The sequence below is a fragment of the Tachypleus tridentatus genome, chromosome 6 (assembly GCF_004210375.1).
Source record: "Tachypleus tridentatus isolate NWPU-2018 chromosome 6, ASM421037v1, whole genome shotgun sequence".
NCBI classification, from domain to species: domain Eukaryota; kingdom Metazoa; phylum Arthropoda; class Merostomata; order Xiphosura; family Limulidae; genus Tachypleus; species Tachypleus tridentatus.
In genome coordinates, this window is record NC_134830.1 from 101,291,062 (window position 1) to 101,309,831 (window position 18,770).

Consider the following 18,770-nt stretch of genomic DNA (forward strand, 5'->3'; position numbering starts at 1 on the left):
AGTATACAACTACACATTTAGTAGGATTTATGTGCTGTGTCCACCACAAGGATCAAACTCTAATGTTTAGTCCTACAAGCCCTTAAACTTATCGATGAGCCATAATAATGCTAGTGTTGAATATTTGATTTTAAATTCCATGAATCAAAAAATAAAAGGAATTAATACAATATATTAAAACGATTTTCAGTATGTAAGTTAGTCATTCACGTAACACCTACAGGCAATATAAAATCGCTGTGGTACCTAATGTATCAGAGCTACATTTTAGCAATTTGCTAGTTGTGTTATGCCACCAAACATTGGAACGGTATATATATAACGGCCCTTTCCGAAGCTAAATAAACTTTTATTACTGGGATTCGAGATTTAGAATTTCCAAGAAGGAAATATCCTTCCTGCTTTACAACTTTGGAAAATTAAGGAATAAGATCAACTTGGAAAACCAGAACCGTCAAAAAAGGGATCTGCAAAAGTCTTATCAAAACTACGGTCAGCAATGTATTGCGCATTATGACAGCCACAAGCATCAGAGCTGTACATGATGAAGAAGGACTCCACTAGGAAATGTGACTCAAGTTATGTTACCCCAGCAACATATCTATTCATCAGCCGCGTACATTAAGCAGCTGTAGAATGAAACGGATATTTATATCATTCCATACGAAGACATACTGATACAGTGTCAGATGCAACATTCATATATTTCTGTAGCATCGAATTATTAAAACGGGTGTTGATAAACTGTCGCTCTTGTGTGTTAGATGACTTATGGTTTGGTTTGTTATGAATTTTATGCAAAGCTACGCAAGTGCTATCTGTGCTAGCAGTCCCTAATTTAGCATAGAAAGACTAGAGAAAGTAGCTACTCATCATCACCCACTGCAAACTCTTAGGCTACTTTCTTATCAACGAATAATGGGATTGACCGTCACATAATATCGCCCATACGGCTGAAAGGAAAAGCATATTTGGTGGAATGGAGATTCGAATCTACGATCCTCCGATTGCGAGTCGAACTCCATAACCGCCCGGCTATGCCAGGCCATAGCTTACGGAAAACATATAGTTTTGGACATAACAGCCTTAAAGCAGAACATTTTTCACTGAAAATTAAGCTTCTGTATTATTGTCAACATGCACAGACGTTAGTTAGAGCATTAACTGAACGTGGCGACATGGACTGTTATGATGTAATGAGGTTCTCTTTGTATATTTGTTCAAGAAATAATTATTAATAGCATATTCTAAAATTTCCCTTTTAAAGCGTCATATTTACATTATGAAATAATACGTAAGTGTACGCTATAATCTACAACACAGAATTAAACCTAATTGTTAGATAATTCATCCTATTCTTGATACAATACAGTAATATTACTTGAATATAACGGTTATTTGATGACTAACTGTGTAATTAAAAAAATCACCTCTTTTATAGTTTGGATTTTAATAGGTCAATTATGAATTTATAGGTAGTGTTCATAAATAATAAAATTATTTATTTTTGTAATATAACCTGCAAAGGTTAAACATGATTGTAATCAGCTTCAGAAAGTTGAATGTATTGTTTGAATGACTTAGTAACTTTTATCTTAGAAAATCTAGCATACCGATGGAAAAGCGAACAGTTATCTTAAATATTTTCCATATTTTTTCTACGTATTTCGATCCATCATGGCGAAGTGGTTAAGACACTCAATCCGAGGTGCGCGGGTTCGAATGCCCGTCACACTAAATACGCTTACCTTTTCAACTGTGGGGGAGTTATAATGTACGGTCAATCCCACTATTCGTTGGTAAAAGGGTAGCCCAAATCTTACACTGCTAAATTAGGGACGACTAGTGCAGATAGCCCTCGTGTAGTTTCGTGCGAAATTCAAACCAAATCTACGTATTTGTATTGCCTTTTTCTGCGTTTACATCAAGAAATTTTTCCGGACATATAACATTTTCGACTTTTCATCCATTACTCATTGAATGGTTAAAAAAAAGTAATTTCGAACTTGAATTTTTTTTGTAATTACAGTACTTTCTAAACATGGTTTACAGTTTAAAATTATTTTTACAGAAGTGTTTTGATATTTTTATTTTTCATCATATATGTTAATTCTACAACTTACTATATTTATATGTAATATTAATTTTCCTTGCTTACCATAGTCTTAAAGAGAGAAAGTTGAGGGTAGCTGGGGTATACATACATATGTTAATTAGGAATTGGAAAACAGTATAATACTTTCTTCCAAGAATGCTGTCACTCTTTACTAATTGCCATAGTCTGATATATATATATATATCTTGTTGTTGTTTTTTTAAATTTGTTTGAAGATATTTATTTTCTAGCTTTATATGTTCATAGTTCTATCCTAGTTAATATTTCAATTCAGTAACAGTGTTTACTTATGTTATGCCTACGTATATTTTATTTTCATGTTGCCAGCGTTATAATCTCCTGCTGGTTTCACAAGTTGAAAAGATGTATGGAACTTAATTCCTGCTCCTTTGGCTAAGCTGCATAATACAATTCTTTGTTACTTGCGTTGACGAGAAAGCATTTTGTGTTTTGCAAAATTTCTGACATGATACTACCCATGTGAAGTCTAAAATTTTTATGTCAACTTAAGTTTCTTAGTGAGAATCAATAATATAGTTGTTACACAATAGAAAAGATAAAATCTAACCAGAAACTTGTTATAATTGACACTGCAGATCAATGATGCTGAAATATAATTTATTTTCCTTTCACTAGTGAGGTCAACAAAACAGTATACTGGTTTTGAATGTTCTAGCTACTCACATTTTTTATACTTCATTATTTTCATATTTTAAACTTGTTGTCGGTTTAAGTTTTCTTTCTTTAAGCGTAACATGCAGATGTTTCGTTTTCTTTGTATAGATGTGGAGAAAAAACATAAATAATAAGCAGGACTCAAACTAACATAAAAAGTTTTATCAAGACTGAACAATCTCTGGTCATATTGTACTTCTGTATCGGCTAGGTGTTTAGGGAGATTGACTTGCAATTTGAGGGTCAAGAGTTTGAATCCTTATCCCATCGCCACCCCGTTAATACAGCGGTAAGTCTACGGATTTATAACGCTTAAATCAGGGGTTCAATTCCCCTCGGTGGGCTCAGCAGATAGCCCGATGTGGCTTTGCTGTAAGAAAAGCACACTCTTATCCCATCAAACACGTTCATGGGGGGCACTATAATGTTCAGTAAATCACACTATTTGTTGGCGAAAGAGCAGCCCAAGAGTTATCAGTGGGTGGTCATGACTAGCTGCCTTACTTCTAGTCTTACACTACTAAATTAGGGACGGCTAGCCCTTATACCCCTCCTGTAGTTTTGCATGAAATTCAAAACACAAAAACCTCTTCATATTATTGTGCAATATCAACATATTTACATTTTTTACGTTAAATTTTATTTATTCGTAGTTGAGCACAATGGACTATTTGTGCTCTGCCCACCACAATTATCAAATTCCAGTTTCTAGCGTTGGAAGTCCACTAGGGGTTTTAAAATAAAATATTTTATTAAATATAATTTACTTTAATACTTGCAGGCGTTCACTCATTAATTCGTTAATGTAAAACACAAATATACACTATATATACATGAGCAAAAATAATAAAAATTTCTAATTTATAAGAGTGGACTAAAATTGGATTTCGAAATCAGCAAAAAATAACTTATGACTGACATACTGTTCGTCAAACCTGACTTACACCTGATACAAAACGTTCAAATGCTGTGAGTATTATCAAAATCGGATAATAATTTTCAAGAAAAATGACAGAATTTTATAATAGACGAAATAAAATAAAATCTATAAGTTTCTATACCTCCATTATCATCCCATATTAATTCACGTTCCCTGTGTGTACATTTGTTTATTTGTCCGCTAACTCTTCCCACAATATTTGGACTTGCAGAGCACAAAAGTTTCTCAAACATGGTGAGATGTAGAATCTGCCACCGCATTTTGTGTTTCTGCCCTCCATGATCTGAGAGTGACATGTTAGAAACAATGTTCATATACCCATTCACAACTCAGAAATTAGCGAGAACAAACATAGTAGACATATTTAAGTACACGGGCAGATGTCAAAATGGGTTTTATTTTGGGGCACGCACCTCCTTGATATAGCTGTAGAAGTAATTAGAAATAATGAAGGAGTTTGTAGTACGATAGGACTTTTATGAATCATCAAAAGCCTTTGAATCATCCAGAGGGGACAAATATTTTATGCCAGTACTGTTAAAATATCATGCTTATATAAGTATTGCAAAATGCTATGTTTATTTTACTTCTGAAACTACAGATTAATCACATATATAGAGACAAAGTTTTCCACTGTTATCACACGTGAATCATATTAGTTCATATTTCAAAGAATTATTTAACTTTCAGATGCACTATATTATGGTTTATGTTTATGTTGTTGTTTTTTACTAAATCTACAGATAACAACGATCAAGAATACTTGTTTTTCATTTTCCTTCACTCTCCTGTTTAAACAAAACTATAATTATTAGATCAAATAACACGAAAAATGATTCAAATTAGAAAATAAGCTATGCTTACATATTATTTAGAGCGTAAGCGGAATATAATTGAATTTTATGTTGGGAGAAATCACAAACAGAGCGGAATGAGGATTAAAACCAATACAGTGAGATTTCATATTTTATTTTCGATATAGTTATGAAACAAAACTTCCACTAAAACGATAGTTGTGACCCTCTGTTATATGACGAGTCTTAAGTAACATTCTATGTGCTATAGAAAAGTTATATATCATCAGGGATTAGTGATGAATCAAATTTGATTTGGAAATTCCTAATAAAGTTAACGATAACACTCGACTGATAAATTCTGATGGAATAGTAACACAGCTAAAATGTCAAATTCAGAAAAAAATATAATTATTTTGTTAATTCTCGAAGGATAAGGAAAGAAAAAGAGAAATGTTATACATTCTGTTGATGACTGTAAATAGTTTGTAGACAAAAAATTGCATACAATTAATATTATTCATTCCAGTTTCGGCATTAAACAGGTTCAGCGTGCTATGTTTTCAAATAATATATTACCATGCATTCGTACGTTTGAAATATAGTATTCTAAATCAGAGCATTATATAAGCTTTCCACTTTTTATAGTGATTTTCTCATTGGAACGCACGATGGAAAGTAGTCATCAAAATGTTCAGGAGTCATTCTGTAGTGTACATACGAGTTGACGTCAAAATACATCACCCTCAAGAACAATTGTTTCGTTAATTTGATGAACATAATTAGTTCACAAAATTAAGTACTTGGCAGTATTAAGTAAAAGGAGGCAGCCAATTGGAAAACACGAACTTCTACAAACTTTTCTACCTACTGTTGTGCGGTTTACAAAGTCATGGGCTACAGCTTTAAGATCGAGCTTGTCAGTTCATTATTTTAAAAATGAAGGAAAGCACGTCAGTTAAATATAGGTAAGTGCATGGTATTCCTCAGTCATATCTTTAAACGTCTGCGTACACTAAACGATCACTGATTAAAACATTTGTGGCAGGTATGGCAGGGACAGGCTCAATCAGCTGCATCACTATGGAATAAAGTGGTGTTGTCGTACTTTTTAGGATATCTGAAGCACTCCACGTACCTACTCGTTTATAACATTGAGAATGTTAGGTGGTTAAGGCACTCGACTCGTAATCCGAGGGTCGCCAGTTCGAATCCCCATCGTACCAAACATGCTCGCCCTTTCAGCCGTGGGGGCATTTAATGTGGCAGTCAATCCCACATCAAACATGTTCATGAGGCGCATTACAACGTGCAGCTAATCCCACTGTTTGTTGGCGAAAGAGCCGCCCAAGAATTGGCAGTAGGTGGTGATGACTAGTTGTTTTCCCTCTAGTCTTACACTGCTAAATTATGGACGGCTATCGCAGATAACATTCGTGCAGCTTTGCGCGAAATTCAAAACACATCAAATCAAAATCTGTTGTTTGATATTTCATACATGTAGTTTGTCAGTTGTCTTTTACACACCACGATAAACCTACATCTGCGTAGAAATTAAAGTTTGTTTGTTTGTTTTGGAATTTCGCACAAAGCTACTCGAGGGCTATCTGTGCTAGCCGTCCCTAATTTAGTAGTGTAAGACTAGAGGGAAAGCAGCTAGTCATCACCACCCACCGCCAACTCTTTGGCTACTCTTTTACCAACGAATAGTGGGATTGACCGTCACATTATAACGCCCCCACGGCTGGGAGGGCGAGCATGTTTGGCGCGAACCCGCGACCCTCAGATTACGAAGCACACGCCTTACGCGCTAGGCCAGAAATTAAAGGATGTGTATCATTGAATGGTGATGGATTAATCTTCTGAATTATTCAGCAAACACTATAATACTTGAAAGACATATTAATTCTAATCTCTGTGCAGATATGTGTGATAATTATAAACAATTCTCAATAAAAAAATAATTTTCCGAGTTGTTATTTTCTGCATGTTATTGTATAATGAATATCTGTAGTTCGCTTATTTTACAAAGAGGATGGGTTTAATTTATATTTCTGGATTCTGATTATATGGTTTACTTTGTACTTCTGTACTTGAAAGGTTGTTCAATTCTGTTCTGTGTTAACTGTTTTATTAACTATGTTTGTGACCTTTCATGTATATTTAGTCCATTTGTGTATTTATGCATTATACATTATTCTATGTCCTCAGTTTCTGGCTCATCTGGAAAAAAATGTAATTATTGTGTTATTAAGCCAAGCTGCTTTGCAAGTTTTGAAACTGACCTTACATTTAAATCAAATTTGTCTGCAGAACAAGCCTACTGTAAAAGAAAAACAACTGATATGCAAGCATATCTCTGTTACATTATATATCTTTAACACAGTAATAAAAATTTCAAATTTTTCTAGCATTCTGGCTCAGGACAAAGTAAATCCAGTTTAAGTCGTGTGTTAACAGAGTTTTAAGTGTTATTATGTAAAATATTAATCGGCCAAGGATGTAATCTGCTTTTTCATTGTATAGTTTGTTAATATTCAACATCACATTCATTTGGAGTTATTTTACTACTGTCACGTGACCAAAATCACAAAATACTTTTTAAATTGTGTGATCAAGTTTGTGCTTCGTCAGCTGTCAGAAAATGTGAAGTGAGTATAAACAGTTTTCGTACTTTAAAAAAGAATTCGTTCCTGCTTCAAAAAAGACTAAGACGTGCTTGTTTTAAATGCACTATTGTTCGTTAAATTAATGTTACTTTTGCAGATTACATGCTTAGCTAAAATTTCAAACTCAGCTCAAACAGAAACATATTTGTACTTCCAATTTATAGCAATTCCAGTATCATTAAACACAGTGTCATTTTTCATTTTCAATCAAGTTTTAAAACAATATCAAGAAAGTCATATCACACTATAACTTTTGAATAATTTTTGCTCATAACGTCTGTATTAACTCGATTTCCTCATAAATGGGGGTAAACTACTACACTCAGTTGTTCTCAGCCTGTTGTTAGTATGGTGATTAGATGAAAGTGTGCTGCTAGCTTTGTGAATCTTGGAATACCACACTGATAACGCTTAACATAAATATTTAATCGTGCAAAAAAGTTATTAATTTCATTGGCAAAAAGAATGCTTCCAAGACCGATAACATAGGCGATAACGATGGTTTTTATTGTCCTGAAATCTTTACATGTTCTACAATATAATTCCTGTACGTTAAATCTAAATTTAATATCCATCTTTCTCCGCCACGCATACGTTTTTCCGACATGTCATACGTATTTTTACACAACTGAATCATTTTCATTAAAATCGTGTCGCAGTTTGTTATGCTGAAAATGATCACAGCCACTGGCTATAGATTTCTTTCAACAATCTCGACGTGAGAGTCTTATCGATCGTTCTAGAATCCAAACACAGCCAACATAATTATAAAAATTATTCATAGTTGTAAAATATATAATAATTGATCTAAATAAGATTTTTCCCTTTTCGATTTGCAAAAAATCCTTGTGGAAAATCCGATATTAAAACCAAGACAACTTTTATTAAGTTTAAATTCATAGATCATTGCATGAGTCTAAAACGAACATATACAAGTTTGGTGAAACACATCTGAATTTTTATTTTATTTTATTTTGTTTAATACTAAACAGAAAAAAGAAAAGAGAATAGCATCATTTTATATTTTTGTCTTGGTGAACCCATGCTTAACGGTATTTACCCTGGAGGCACACATATCAATATTATCGTGAATTTCTTTCCTTATAACATTTTACCCACTCAAGGACTGCCAAGATGATCTGAAATTAGATCTATATTTTTCTTAAATTGAAATAATTTGAGTACTCGTGTATTTAAAAAGAATTGTATTTAAACTAAAATGAATGAATTTAATATCGGGTAAAAAATTCATTCATATAGGATACAGAGACCAAATATCCTTTATCTAGTGTTGATTTACTTATTTTGTGTTTGCTTCAAATATTAACGTAAAGCTAAACAATGGCTTACGACATTGGCGTTTCTTAATTTTAAACTGGCAAACTAATGGAAAAGAAAACTGATCAGTGGCACCCACCACCAACTTTTAAGCCATTTTATTCTAATAGTGCGTGGAATTTGACCATTTCTTGCATAGCACACTTAAGACCATGAAGTGTGGAGTACAATTGTTCGACAAGGGACGCTAACCATGGACCCTCGGATTCACAGTCAGTCACGTTAACCACAAGGTCATCTCCAGCCCACGTATTATGTAGACATCTCTAGTGTAATAAGTGCATTCTTATGTCAAATTTTTAAAGTGCTTTATTTACGACTGATAACTGACCAATACTGTAAGGTTCGAATATTTTATTCTACAGTATTCAATACTTGAGTATGTGAATAAAAGGAAATATAACTTACTGAGCACTTATTTCTTTAAACTTAATCCAGAACCATCCTGAATTGTTCAGATACTTTTGTTTATTTTGTTTTTACAGAGAACAAATAGTTTATACTGGAATAAATTCTTTGTGCTAACATCAGCTGTTACCCTCATGCAACTGACAGAATAAAAGGAGAAGGAACTTACGAGTAACAGCAAAGACTACTTATGCAAAATAGCTGTATTCACATTCTACATGTTTGAGTCAGAGAGAGATTTTGTATTGAAAAATTTTCTACGATGGCACATACATCTTCTACTAGGATGGCTTGAGCGGTCTCAGTACAACGTGTTCTAATACTTTTCACTTAAAATATTAAAGACTAGTGAAGATAATAATTCTGAAGACCAGAAACCGGCATTACAGCTTTACTTAGTTTTGTCCTAAATATTTTTGGAATGTACTAATTCATTTCATTTTTCTTTTGTGTGTGAAAAATGAACTTAAATTTTCTCTGAAACAGTTTATGAAACGTTATTTTCTATACTCCAAAAACGTTTCTTTGAGAGGCTTTTTTCTTGAACTTCACGATGAAAAAGTTTCAGTTCAGTTAAGATTAATGTATGTAGTGTAGTATTTTAAAGGGCATAAATTTTGTGAACGAAATAACTTAGAAGGTAAATTGCTGTAATTCTTATATAAATTTAGTTATTCTCTTGATGAGTATAACTGAAGGTGACCTAGGAAGGTCAAAACGTTGTTCCCTATTTATTAGTAAAAGTGTTAATTCCATACCAGCCGCTCTGGGATACAGGTTTAGCTACATTTTAGCTACTCTAAAATTGGTAAACGTAACTCGCGTAGCAAGTACTTTTTCATGTCTTGATCCATATATTTTAGTTAATGCTACTCGTATAGGATTTACATCATTTAACTACTTATTTCATAACTCAACCATAACAGTATACTTTCGATTAATATATTTTTTATCAGTTTGGGAGGATTTGTACCCTTCTATTTAATGCAATTTATTTGAACCATAACTGATCTCTTATTTTGTTTCTCATTAAACTTAAACAATAATTATTTGAATCACAAAAAGTTACAAAAAATTCACGTACTTTTATCTGTCATGCTGAAACGTGTTATTACCCTCTCAAATTTGAACGTATATTGTATTTAATGAATTATCTAAAACCAAAGTTGTCGTACTCAATATGAATAATTAAAAAAGTTCATTGAAAAGATGAATACAACTTATTCTTTCACCAAAGATCTGCTTGCCAGCATAAAACTTGTTCTGCTTCCTGTAGCGTTTTGAAACGTCTTAAATTAACTAATTAGGAATGTTTTCCGTAAAGGTAATCACATATGATACATTTGTTGTATACTGAAAACATTTTCTTCCTAAAACATGTTGATGCCACATAATTTCCTAAGCTCAGATTATTAATGTTTTTCAATATAAATTAATATAAAACATCAATATTTCCTAAATAAATGTTGTTTCCTTTCTCTTAAACGTTTCACAAGTAGTATTACACGTTATTATCTGTACACACTAAAGATTCCTGTTTAATTAAATTTGAACGTCCTAAAACTGGCACTAACAGTAACGCTAAAGGCATCAGGGCCGTAAGAAGTGGTAAGGCCAATTAGACCATGACCTGACCACTTTTCCATGACATCCATAACTACAACTCATGTATTAAAATTTACTTATTTTAATTCAATAAATTACGTTGTGTGTATGCAGTATTTGTTGTTAAAATGGTTCAAGTTTGATCTCATACCATTAAATTTTCTAAATGGCAATATGGTGTTGACATGACCAGTCCAAAATCCCTTCCTATGAGCAAACACATAGGTAGAAAATAAAACACCTTTATTTTAGACATATATGTGATCATTATGTAACTACTCATTAAAGTCATATGGATATCTCATCTAAAGTTATCGATAAACTTCAAGACCGTATAAAAAGTTTTTAGTCAACAGATTGAGGTATAGTTTGAGAATAACTCCGCAGATAAATCTGACTTGAACACTTTTGAATTATTCATTCAGTACCATTGAACACATCAATTATACAGAGGGTTAATTGCGTTTTAAAATAAAGAATTGTGTATGCTAATGCAGTGGCATGATCCTGAATATGCGAGACGTGACGCTACAGTTGACATATTTAGCATCTATATGTTTGACTCACAGCAAATATCCGACCATTCGTCAGTGAAATGTCATTATCACATATAATCTTTAAATTGTAAGAATGTACATATCAACTTGTTTAGAAGAAAAGATGGCATACATCAAGATGTAAGACGATGTAAAGGCATAGAACACAACATTTCAAAGAAGTATTCAATGTTCTCTATGGAAGCGAAAAAACACGTACAGCAGGGCGTTTAAAACAGCCGCAGGCTCATGAATTAAACCCGCAGCCAGTCTGACCAACATTCTTATCCACAAAATGAAGACTATGCTTAAGAAAGTATCCTAATAATCTCTCAAAATAGAGCTACTGTGAAAAAGTCAACTATATCTCTTAATACCATAATTAAATTAATAAACAATGTTTTTAAGCTGCAGAAATTTAAAAGCCAAACTTCAAAAGCATCAGGCAAGACCTGGAAATCAACAGCTGTTCTCATGAAAAATGTCGGCTGAAGATATTGGAATAATAACAGCCTTATTCAATCACACACTCCTGTTAAGTCTTCAGATAAATATTCAGTGGACTTTTATGCCTTAACACTGCTAAAACGTGATTTTGAAAGTCGACTTCCACGCAAGACAAAGGGACTATCAAAAATTTAAGGAGTGTAAGCTTTGTGTTTCACAGAAGCTTCTTAAAATGGAAATTCTAGTGTTCAGCAATAGCGAGTAATCATAACCCTCAGATTAGCGCAAATTATGTTGATGGAAGCAGCTCCAAGGGCAACATTGAACTTAAAATATCACTCTCGTAATGCGTGATTAACCTCGCTATATAACAAAAAAAATAGATATTATAAAAGTGTGGCATCCCTATTCGTCATACAAAATATGTAAAAACGTTTTATTATTTTATTTATGCTTATGTGAGTATGAAAAAATATCAAAGAAAAATAAACATTTTTCAGCTATTGAGAATTTTTACCAAGGTCTTCATTTCTTACCATCATATACAAATGAAATTTGAGTTTGATGTTTTAAGCATTTGCCAACTTCTAAGCAATTTTTAGCTCCTAATAGCTGTATGTCCTCAGGTAAAATTTATCAGCGCTTATCGATGTGCTATCATAATAACAGACTGCTAAAATACTCGACTTATAATAAAACAGTGAGTGCTATGATTTATAAAAGTTAAAAGTTGAGCTACAGACACAAACTTATCTCTCTCTTTCTCACAGTAATATATGTGCTACTGGGATCTTTCCCTCAGGGTTTTATATGTTACTGAGTGCACAAGTAATTTTTTTGTACCATATTAGCGTTTGTGAGCAGATTCAACAAGTAAGAAAATCATTTGTGTAGTAAAGTATTTTTATAGCATTTATACTTAGAAAAGAGTTCTATAAACGTAAATGACTCGGAAGACCATAAGTGGGCACACTTTGATTAAATGGAAAGTCAGTTATATTTGACACGAACGGCTACTAAGATTGTTATTGTTGTTATTTTCAAGTACACACCTATAGCTACTAGCTCCTTCATTAATTTACCGAATTGAGATCTTATTACAGTTTCGGACTCAGAAACTTAAATCCGTTCGATTGATGTGTTTGATCGTGCCCAAAGTTTCTTAAAATACATTTATTATAAACTCGCTTTAAAAAATTCAATTTCAGGGTAGGTTGGTAAATATCACGAGGAAAAATGAAACTGAATTGCGTATACGTGCCTACCGCTTGGTATTACTGGCGCACAAAAATATTGTTAATACAGAAGGAAACGAAGGTTGCATATAATAATCTATTTTCATCCTGCCTAAAAGAATTTCAAGTGCCGCAGCTATAGAGAGGGGTATTTATGAAAACACATTTTTTTGTACTTGATTTACAACATTGCTGGTTTTTACTAACGTATTTAATAAAGAAGAAAGCAAGCACAGATCTAACACCACGGGTTAGCTAACCCAGGCGGTTAGAAAGCTCGATTCGTAATCTGAGAGTCGCAGATTCGAATTCGCATCACACCAAATATACTCATCCATGGGGGTGTTATAATCCTACAGTCAATCCCACTATTCATTGATAACAGAATAGACCAAGAGTTGGCTGTGGGTGGTGATGACTAGCTGCTTTTTCTTTGCGCATATAATACCAAATAGGAACAGCTAACGCAAATGGTCCTCGTGTAAACTTACGCGAAATTTCAAAATAAACACCCAAAACCATGGTGATAAGTATTTGGAAAGTATTAAACTACGTTATTGAGGCAGCACATCAGTGAATAATAGAACAAACAGATAAAACACTATCATACGCTTAATACCTTCTAATATCTTTTAAACATCGTGTGTAACATTAATGATTAGATATTGCTAGGGTAAAAGTAAGTAATTCATAAAAAAAAGTATATTGTTTCGTTATTTTTCTTATCTTCTTTTGTAACAACGTGGTTTGCTAGATCTGATGTATTTATATATCCCTGACGAATGTCATTTTATACTCTTTATTCTATTTTTTAATGGCCGACATACATCACTGTAATATGTGTCAGGGTAATTTTCAGAAGAATTCTTTTAAGCATTTACCAATGCATTTTCATGTTAAATTGGATCTATGAGACATACTAAAATATCATGTAAAATTTGACTTGGTCGAAGTTCCCAAATAAAACTAATTATTTTATTAAACGTAGGTTAATAACATATATCAGAATTTTCAAAATTTCTGTTCCATTTAATTCCTATTGACAACAAACACATTTTACGTTGTTATGTAAAACTTTAGTTGCTATAGGATTTTTAATTTAATTATTGTAACAGTTATAAATTTTGTTCAATAATTAGGATTTGTTTAACAAATTATGTTGGATATCCATTTATAAGGTTTCTGTAATATATTCACTTTCCTTGATTTTTATCACGTTCAATGGGAGAAGGGTTTGAGGTGTCGACTATAAATTCTTGACAAAAGTGATTGTTCTGTTTATAAGTATGCCTAACAAACGGTAGTTTGCTGTTGCTTTCATTTTAATTAAATATAATAAAATTATTTTTCTTTTTTTTTTGCCAAGAAACGATATATGTATTTGTTCAATAACTAGAAATATTACGAGTAGCCAAATGACTAAAATTCATTAACTGTTGAAGTTGGATTTCTTTTATACTGAGTTTTTGGACTTTTGGCCTGTCCTGCTTCAAAGATACAACTGTTTCTTTATTATTCTCTTACCAAATGGATTGCCCTTTACTTTTCAGTTTAGTCTGGAGTGGCTTGAAGTCTTGTGTCGGAAACCCGTTATTGTACTAAACAGTGATGTGCCAGTTTTTTATTCCCTGAAGAGTTATTTAGAACTTCCTCCTACATTGTTTAGCAATATTATTTTACGAACATCCTTCCTGAGAAATATCTGTGGCACTATCTTTCTACCATTATTATTCAAGCGATCATGACTTTACAATCAACCAAGTATACAGACAGTAAACATGTTGATTGTCAAAACAGGATTCGTATCTGAAGGGAAAATCCACTTGATGAACATAGAGAAATCATTCTTATAAAATGTTGCTAATCCTATTTAGGAAGATAAGCTTCAAAATTGTATAAACATAACATACTTTTTAGAATGTTGATGTCTATCGCTTTGTTAAAATTAATAGTTTTTCTTGTAAATATCATTTATTTTGAGTTATATATGATTTTCGTAATGCTAAATTTACTATATAATTTTTAAAGAAAATCATATGCACCTGTATATATGTATATACGCTCTTAAAATATTTTAAAGGAACCAATAACAATAGTTAGTTGGAAAGAAATTTGTTTACACAAAATTTAATTTAAGTTTTGTACTTTTTATTTTATTTCGGTAAATGATGTATTAAAATAAATATGTGAAACGAACAATGTTCATTTCCACGATATACTTTTTTTCTTGTTTTCGTATATGTTTGTTAACAAGTGTATATGCTATCGTTGTGTATGAATACAAAGTATTGTATTTGTCAAAGACTTTCGACTATAACAAAATATAAACTGTAAACACACAATAACCTATTGATTAACTCTTTTCGTTTATTTTGGAAAAGTTTTGTCATTAATTTCACTTTATATGTTTTTGGTTTAATGATGAATTGTTTATCGGGAAGTGATTGAATGTATATTTTATTGATTTCGAATACTATAGAAATCACTTAATGATAAATCTATACGTGTTGTCACTATGAAATTGTGTGACTTGTAAGTCGCTATAATGTTTTGTTTTATTTCGATTTTATAATATTTTCTTTCTAGCAAGCACACTGATACCGTTTTTATTTGTTGTTTATAATATTTACTTTTCATTTCTCTTTTGTCTTAGAGCTCAACCATGATGATATCGAGCATATCTCTTTAAGTTCCTTGAAACGTGAATAAGCAACCTGGAGGATTTTAAATAGAGTAATGCAAGTCTTTATGGATATTTAAGAAACATTCGGTAATTTGATAGAGATATTAGTTATTTTTTCAAGTTGGTTTCTCTCTATGTGATTTTATCGCTGAAACCTAGTAATGGCTTTTATGATTTCTGTAAGCCTCGCCATTCTGCGCACACTTGTATGTGCTATATTAGGCATGGTGCCAGTCACTGAGGCTCTCACTTGTAATATCAATAATTGTACTTGTATTTGGAGAAATGGTAAACAAACAGCAGAGTGCACAAATGGGGGATTCACAACTGTCCCAAAAGGACTAGACACTGGTATTCAGGTTCTTAATTTGACCAGTAACAAATTTCGGGGACTTAGACGTGAAGCCTTCGTGAATGCAGGGTTGAGTAATTTGCAGAAGATATATCTAGCCCATTGTGGAATTGAATGGATTGATGAGTTTGCTTTTAACCGCCTCACCAACCTGATTGAATTGAACTTGGGTTACAACAAGCTTCAAGACGTCCCCTCGGCAAGTTTTTATCATATACCACGTCTACGAGAATTAATACTTAGTGGAAATCGTCTCTTTACCGTTCACAACCTTGCTTTTCAATCGGCTAAGTCTTTAACAAGATTAGAGTTGAGCGGATGTCACATACATACAATTGGAAATCAGGCGTTTGAAGGTTTAAGATATCTTGAAGTACTGAAAATAGATCAAAATAATTTGGAGACATTCCCAGGTAGAGCTACTAAGTCTTTACATTCACTTTATGAGATAACAATTGGTGGGAATCCTTGGGTTTGTGACTGTAACCTGCGCGAATTCCGTCAATGGATGGATCAAAATAACTTTCCAGTATATGTGCAGCCTGTCTGTAATAATCCTTCTCGATTAAGAGGTAAAAGATGGAACCACATAAATCTCAAAGAATACGCTTGTCCTCCACGTTTTCTAAACACTTCCAACGTTGTAAATGCTTTTGAGGATTTCAACGTAACATTGGAGTGTCGTGTAATTGGCGATCCCAGTCCTGTTATGAAATGGGTTTGGAGAGACAGAACAATTGCTAACTTATCTGAAGGTATTTATGAACGACAGGTGTTTGTTATTCTAGAACATGAATTAGGGAGAGAGAAAATTTCAGCCTTAGAGATCACTTATGTTCAAGAACCAAACGCCGGTTTTTATTCATGCATTTCAGAAAACAATGCTGGAATAGCTGTCCAAAACTTTTCTCTGATCATTTCTCGACGACCAGTAACTGAAGATAAATCTTCTGGTGGAGAAAAACCACAAGAAGTGAGAAAAAGTGACAAAGATAAAGTTGATAACAGCAATGATGAAACTGTCATAGGAATGATAATTGGAATTATTGTAGGCGCTATTTTAGTGTTTCTTATATTTAGTATATTATTGTGGGTTCTACGAAGAAAACAAAAGTCTAACCAGAGAAGAAGGTCAGATTTAAATAATAAGACTAATAGCTCAGTTCGTAATTCTGTTCCCAAGAATTCCTGTGATGAAATAGATTTAAAACTTCTAAACCAGGTAAACCCCATCGAGAAGCCTCCACGATTGAAGAATTACCAAAATATACCATCAGTTAATATTAGTCAGTACGATCCTATTATAAGAGAAACTGACCAGTCACAACACTTGTTTGTGGTCAATGTTCACTTTTCACCAGATGCAAACGTAGAGTTGTCTTTAACAGAAGATTCTTCGTTTCAACCATCTCCCTTACCAAAGAAACGTCACTCTCGAGGTCTGGTGTCGGTTCCTGTACTTCAACCCACTCAAAACCTTCAATCACGTTCTCAAAAACCATCAGATATTGTACGACAACAACATGATGGAAAGCCAACCGAAAGGGAGCGAGGAGACGGTAGTTCAGAATTTGAAGTAAGTGGTTATGAGAGATCCTCCGTTCCCTCCTTTGGCACATTCCGTTGGGAAGAACTCCAAAACAGCATGAGGAGTAATGAGAAAAATACAAATACGCCCCAATCACGCTCAGAGAATAAAACACCGGATTTGCTGGATCACAGTCGGCGTTCGCAGCCAGAACCATCTGTCGTTTGGGATCCTTATGATCATCCGTCGGCTTATTTTCGTCCTTCACTAGAACACATCACAAATGGTTTTCAAGATAAAGAAGGTGGCACAGAAGTGTGAATAAAGGTTAACACATCGTTTTCCTATTTTTGCTTGCATCCCCTCTCTCTTGTAAGTAAACTTCAAGAATCTTCAGCATCATAGGACAAAATGAGTTCGGTAGATCTACGTGTTAATGAAAGAGATAGATTATGACGTTTTACAAAAATAAAACAAAACAGGAGAAGAGCTTTAAATACAACTGAAAATTGTTAATGTGGCTAACGAAAAATACACAACTGTGCTGTTGCTCATTCAAGCATATTAGTCAAGTGATAATTTTTGTGTCATCTGCATGCTTTCAAAATATAATTGTATACGAATGATAAACATGCGTCTTCATTTCAGAAAAGCGCAATTTATATTTGTATGAAAATTATCTTCACAACTTCAGTAAATTAGTTTTGAAAAATCTTTAAGATATTTAAACAAGATATTTGTTAAAATTACGAATTAATCTTTCTCCAAAGATAGCCCAACGTTTCTAAGCATGAACCACTGGAGCTGTTGTTAATACATCAAGGTAATAAGTTACTTTCTATTAGATGTTGTTCCAAACGTTCTATTGTAAAATATTTTATGTTTTCTTTCAACATTTATTAGCTATTAACAATTAACATTTTATATCCATCAATGTATAAACAATTGGTGTCAGCGTTATGACAGATTCTTAGTTGTTGTTGTTTTTTTATCTCCTATTAGATTACTTTACTTTTAAACTTTAACGTTCGTCGCTGTGTGTTTGGTTTGAACAGTTTTGCATATCTTTCCTTGTTTGGCTGTTGTTTAATAAATTGTGAAATATATGTTGTAATGTTTATGTTGAAGATTAAAAATGTTGGTACAATATGTAAAAACTGTTGTGTTTACTTTAGTGTTTATTTTTCACATGTGTTAATACATATTTCTCCATTTTCAATTTATTTCTATTTTTGTACGCTTTTAACAGAAGAAAAACGTGAAATTTATATTTCAAGGCATATTTTATTGCAAAAATAAATCAGTTATTATTTTGAGTCACAAGTAATTCACTGCTAATATAAAAATCTATTTACACTAAAATTATATTATAAAAAATAGTGTACATTATTTCTAACTAAACATTAATCAGAACCCCGTTCGTGGACTGAACTATCAGTCTTGT

The 18,770-nt window shown here is 32.8% G+C and overlaps 1 protein-coding gene across 3 annotated transcripts in view; it reads left to right on the forward strand.

Moving 5' to 3' along the window:
* The window catches only part of LOC143253188 (uncharacterized), a 172,140-nt gene extending 153,675 nt beyond the window's left edge, over positions 1-18,465 (forward strand). For all 3 annotated transcript variants that reach the window (XM_076506612.1, XM_076506611.1, XM_076506613.1), the window contains one exon: positions 15,417-18,465. In XM_076506612.1, the coding sequence (XP_076362727.1) occupies positions 15,608-17,647 (2,040 nt within the window). In that variant the 5' untranslated portion in view covers positions 15,417-15,607 and the 3' untranslated portion in view covers positions 17,648-18,465. The remainder of the gene's footprint in view (positions 1-15,416) is intronic.
* Positions 18,466-18,770: the final 305 nt, after the last annotated feature.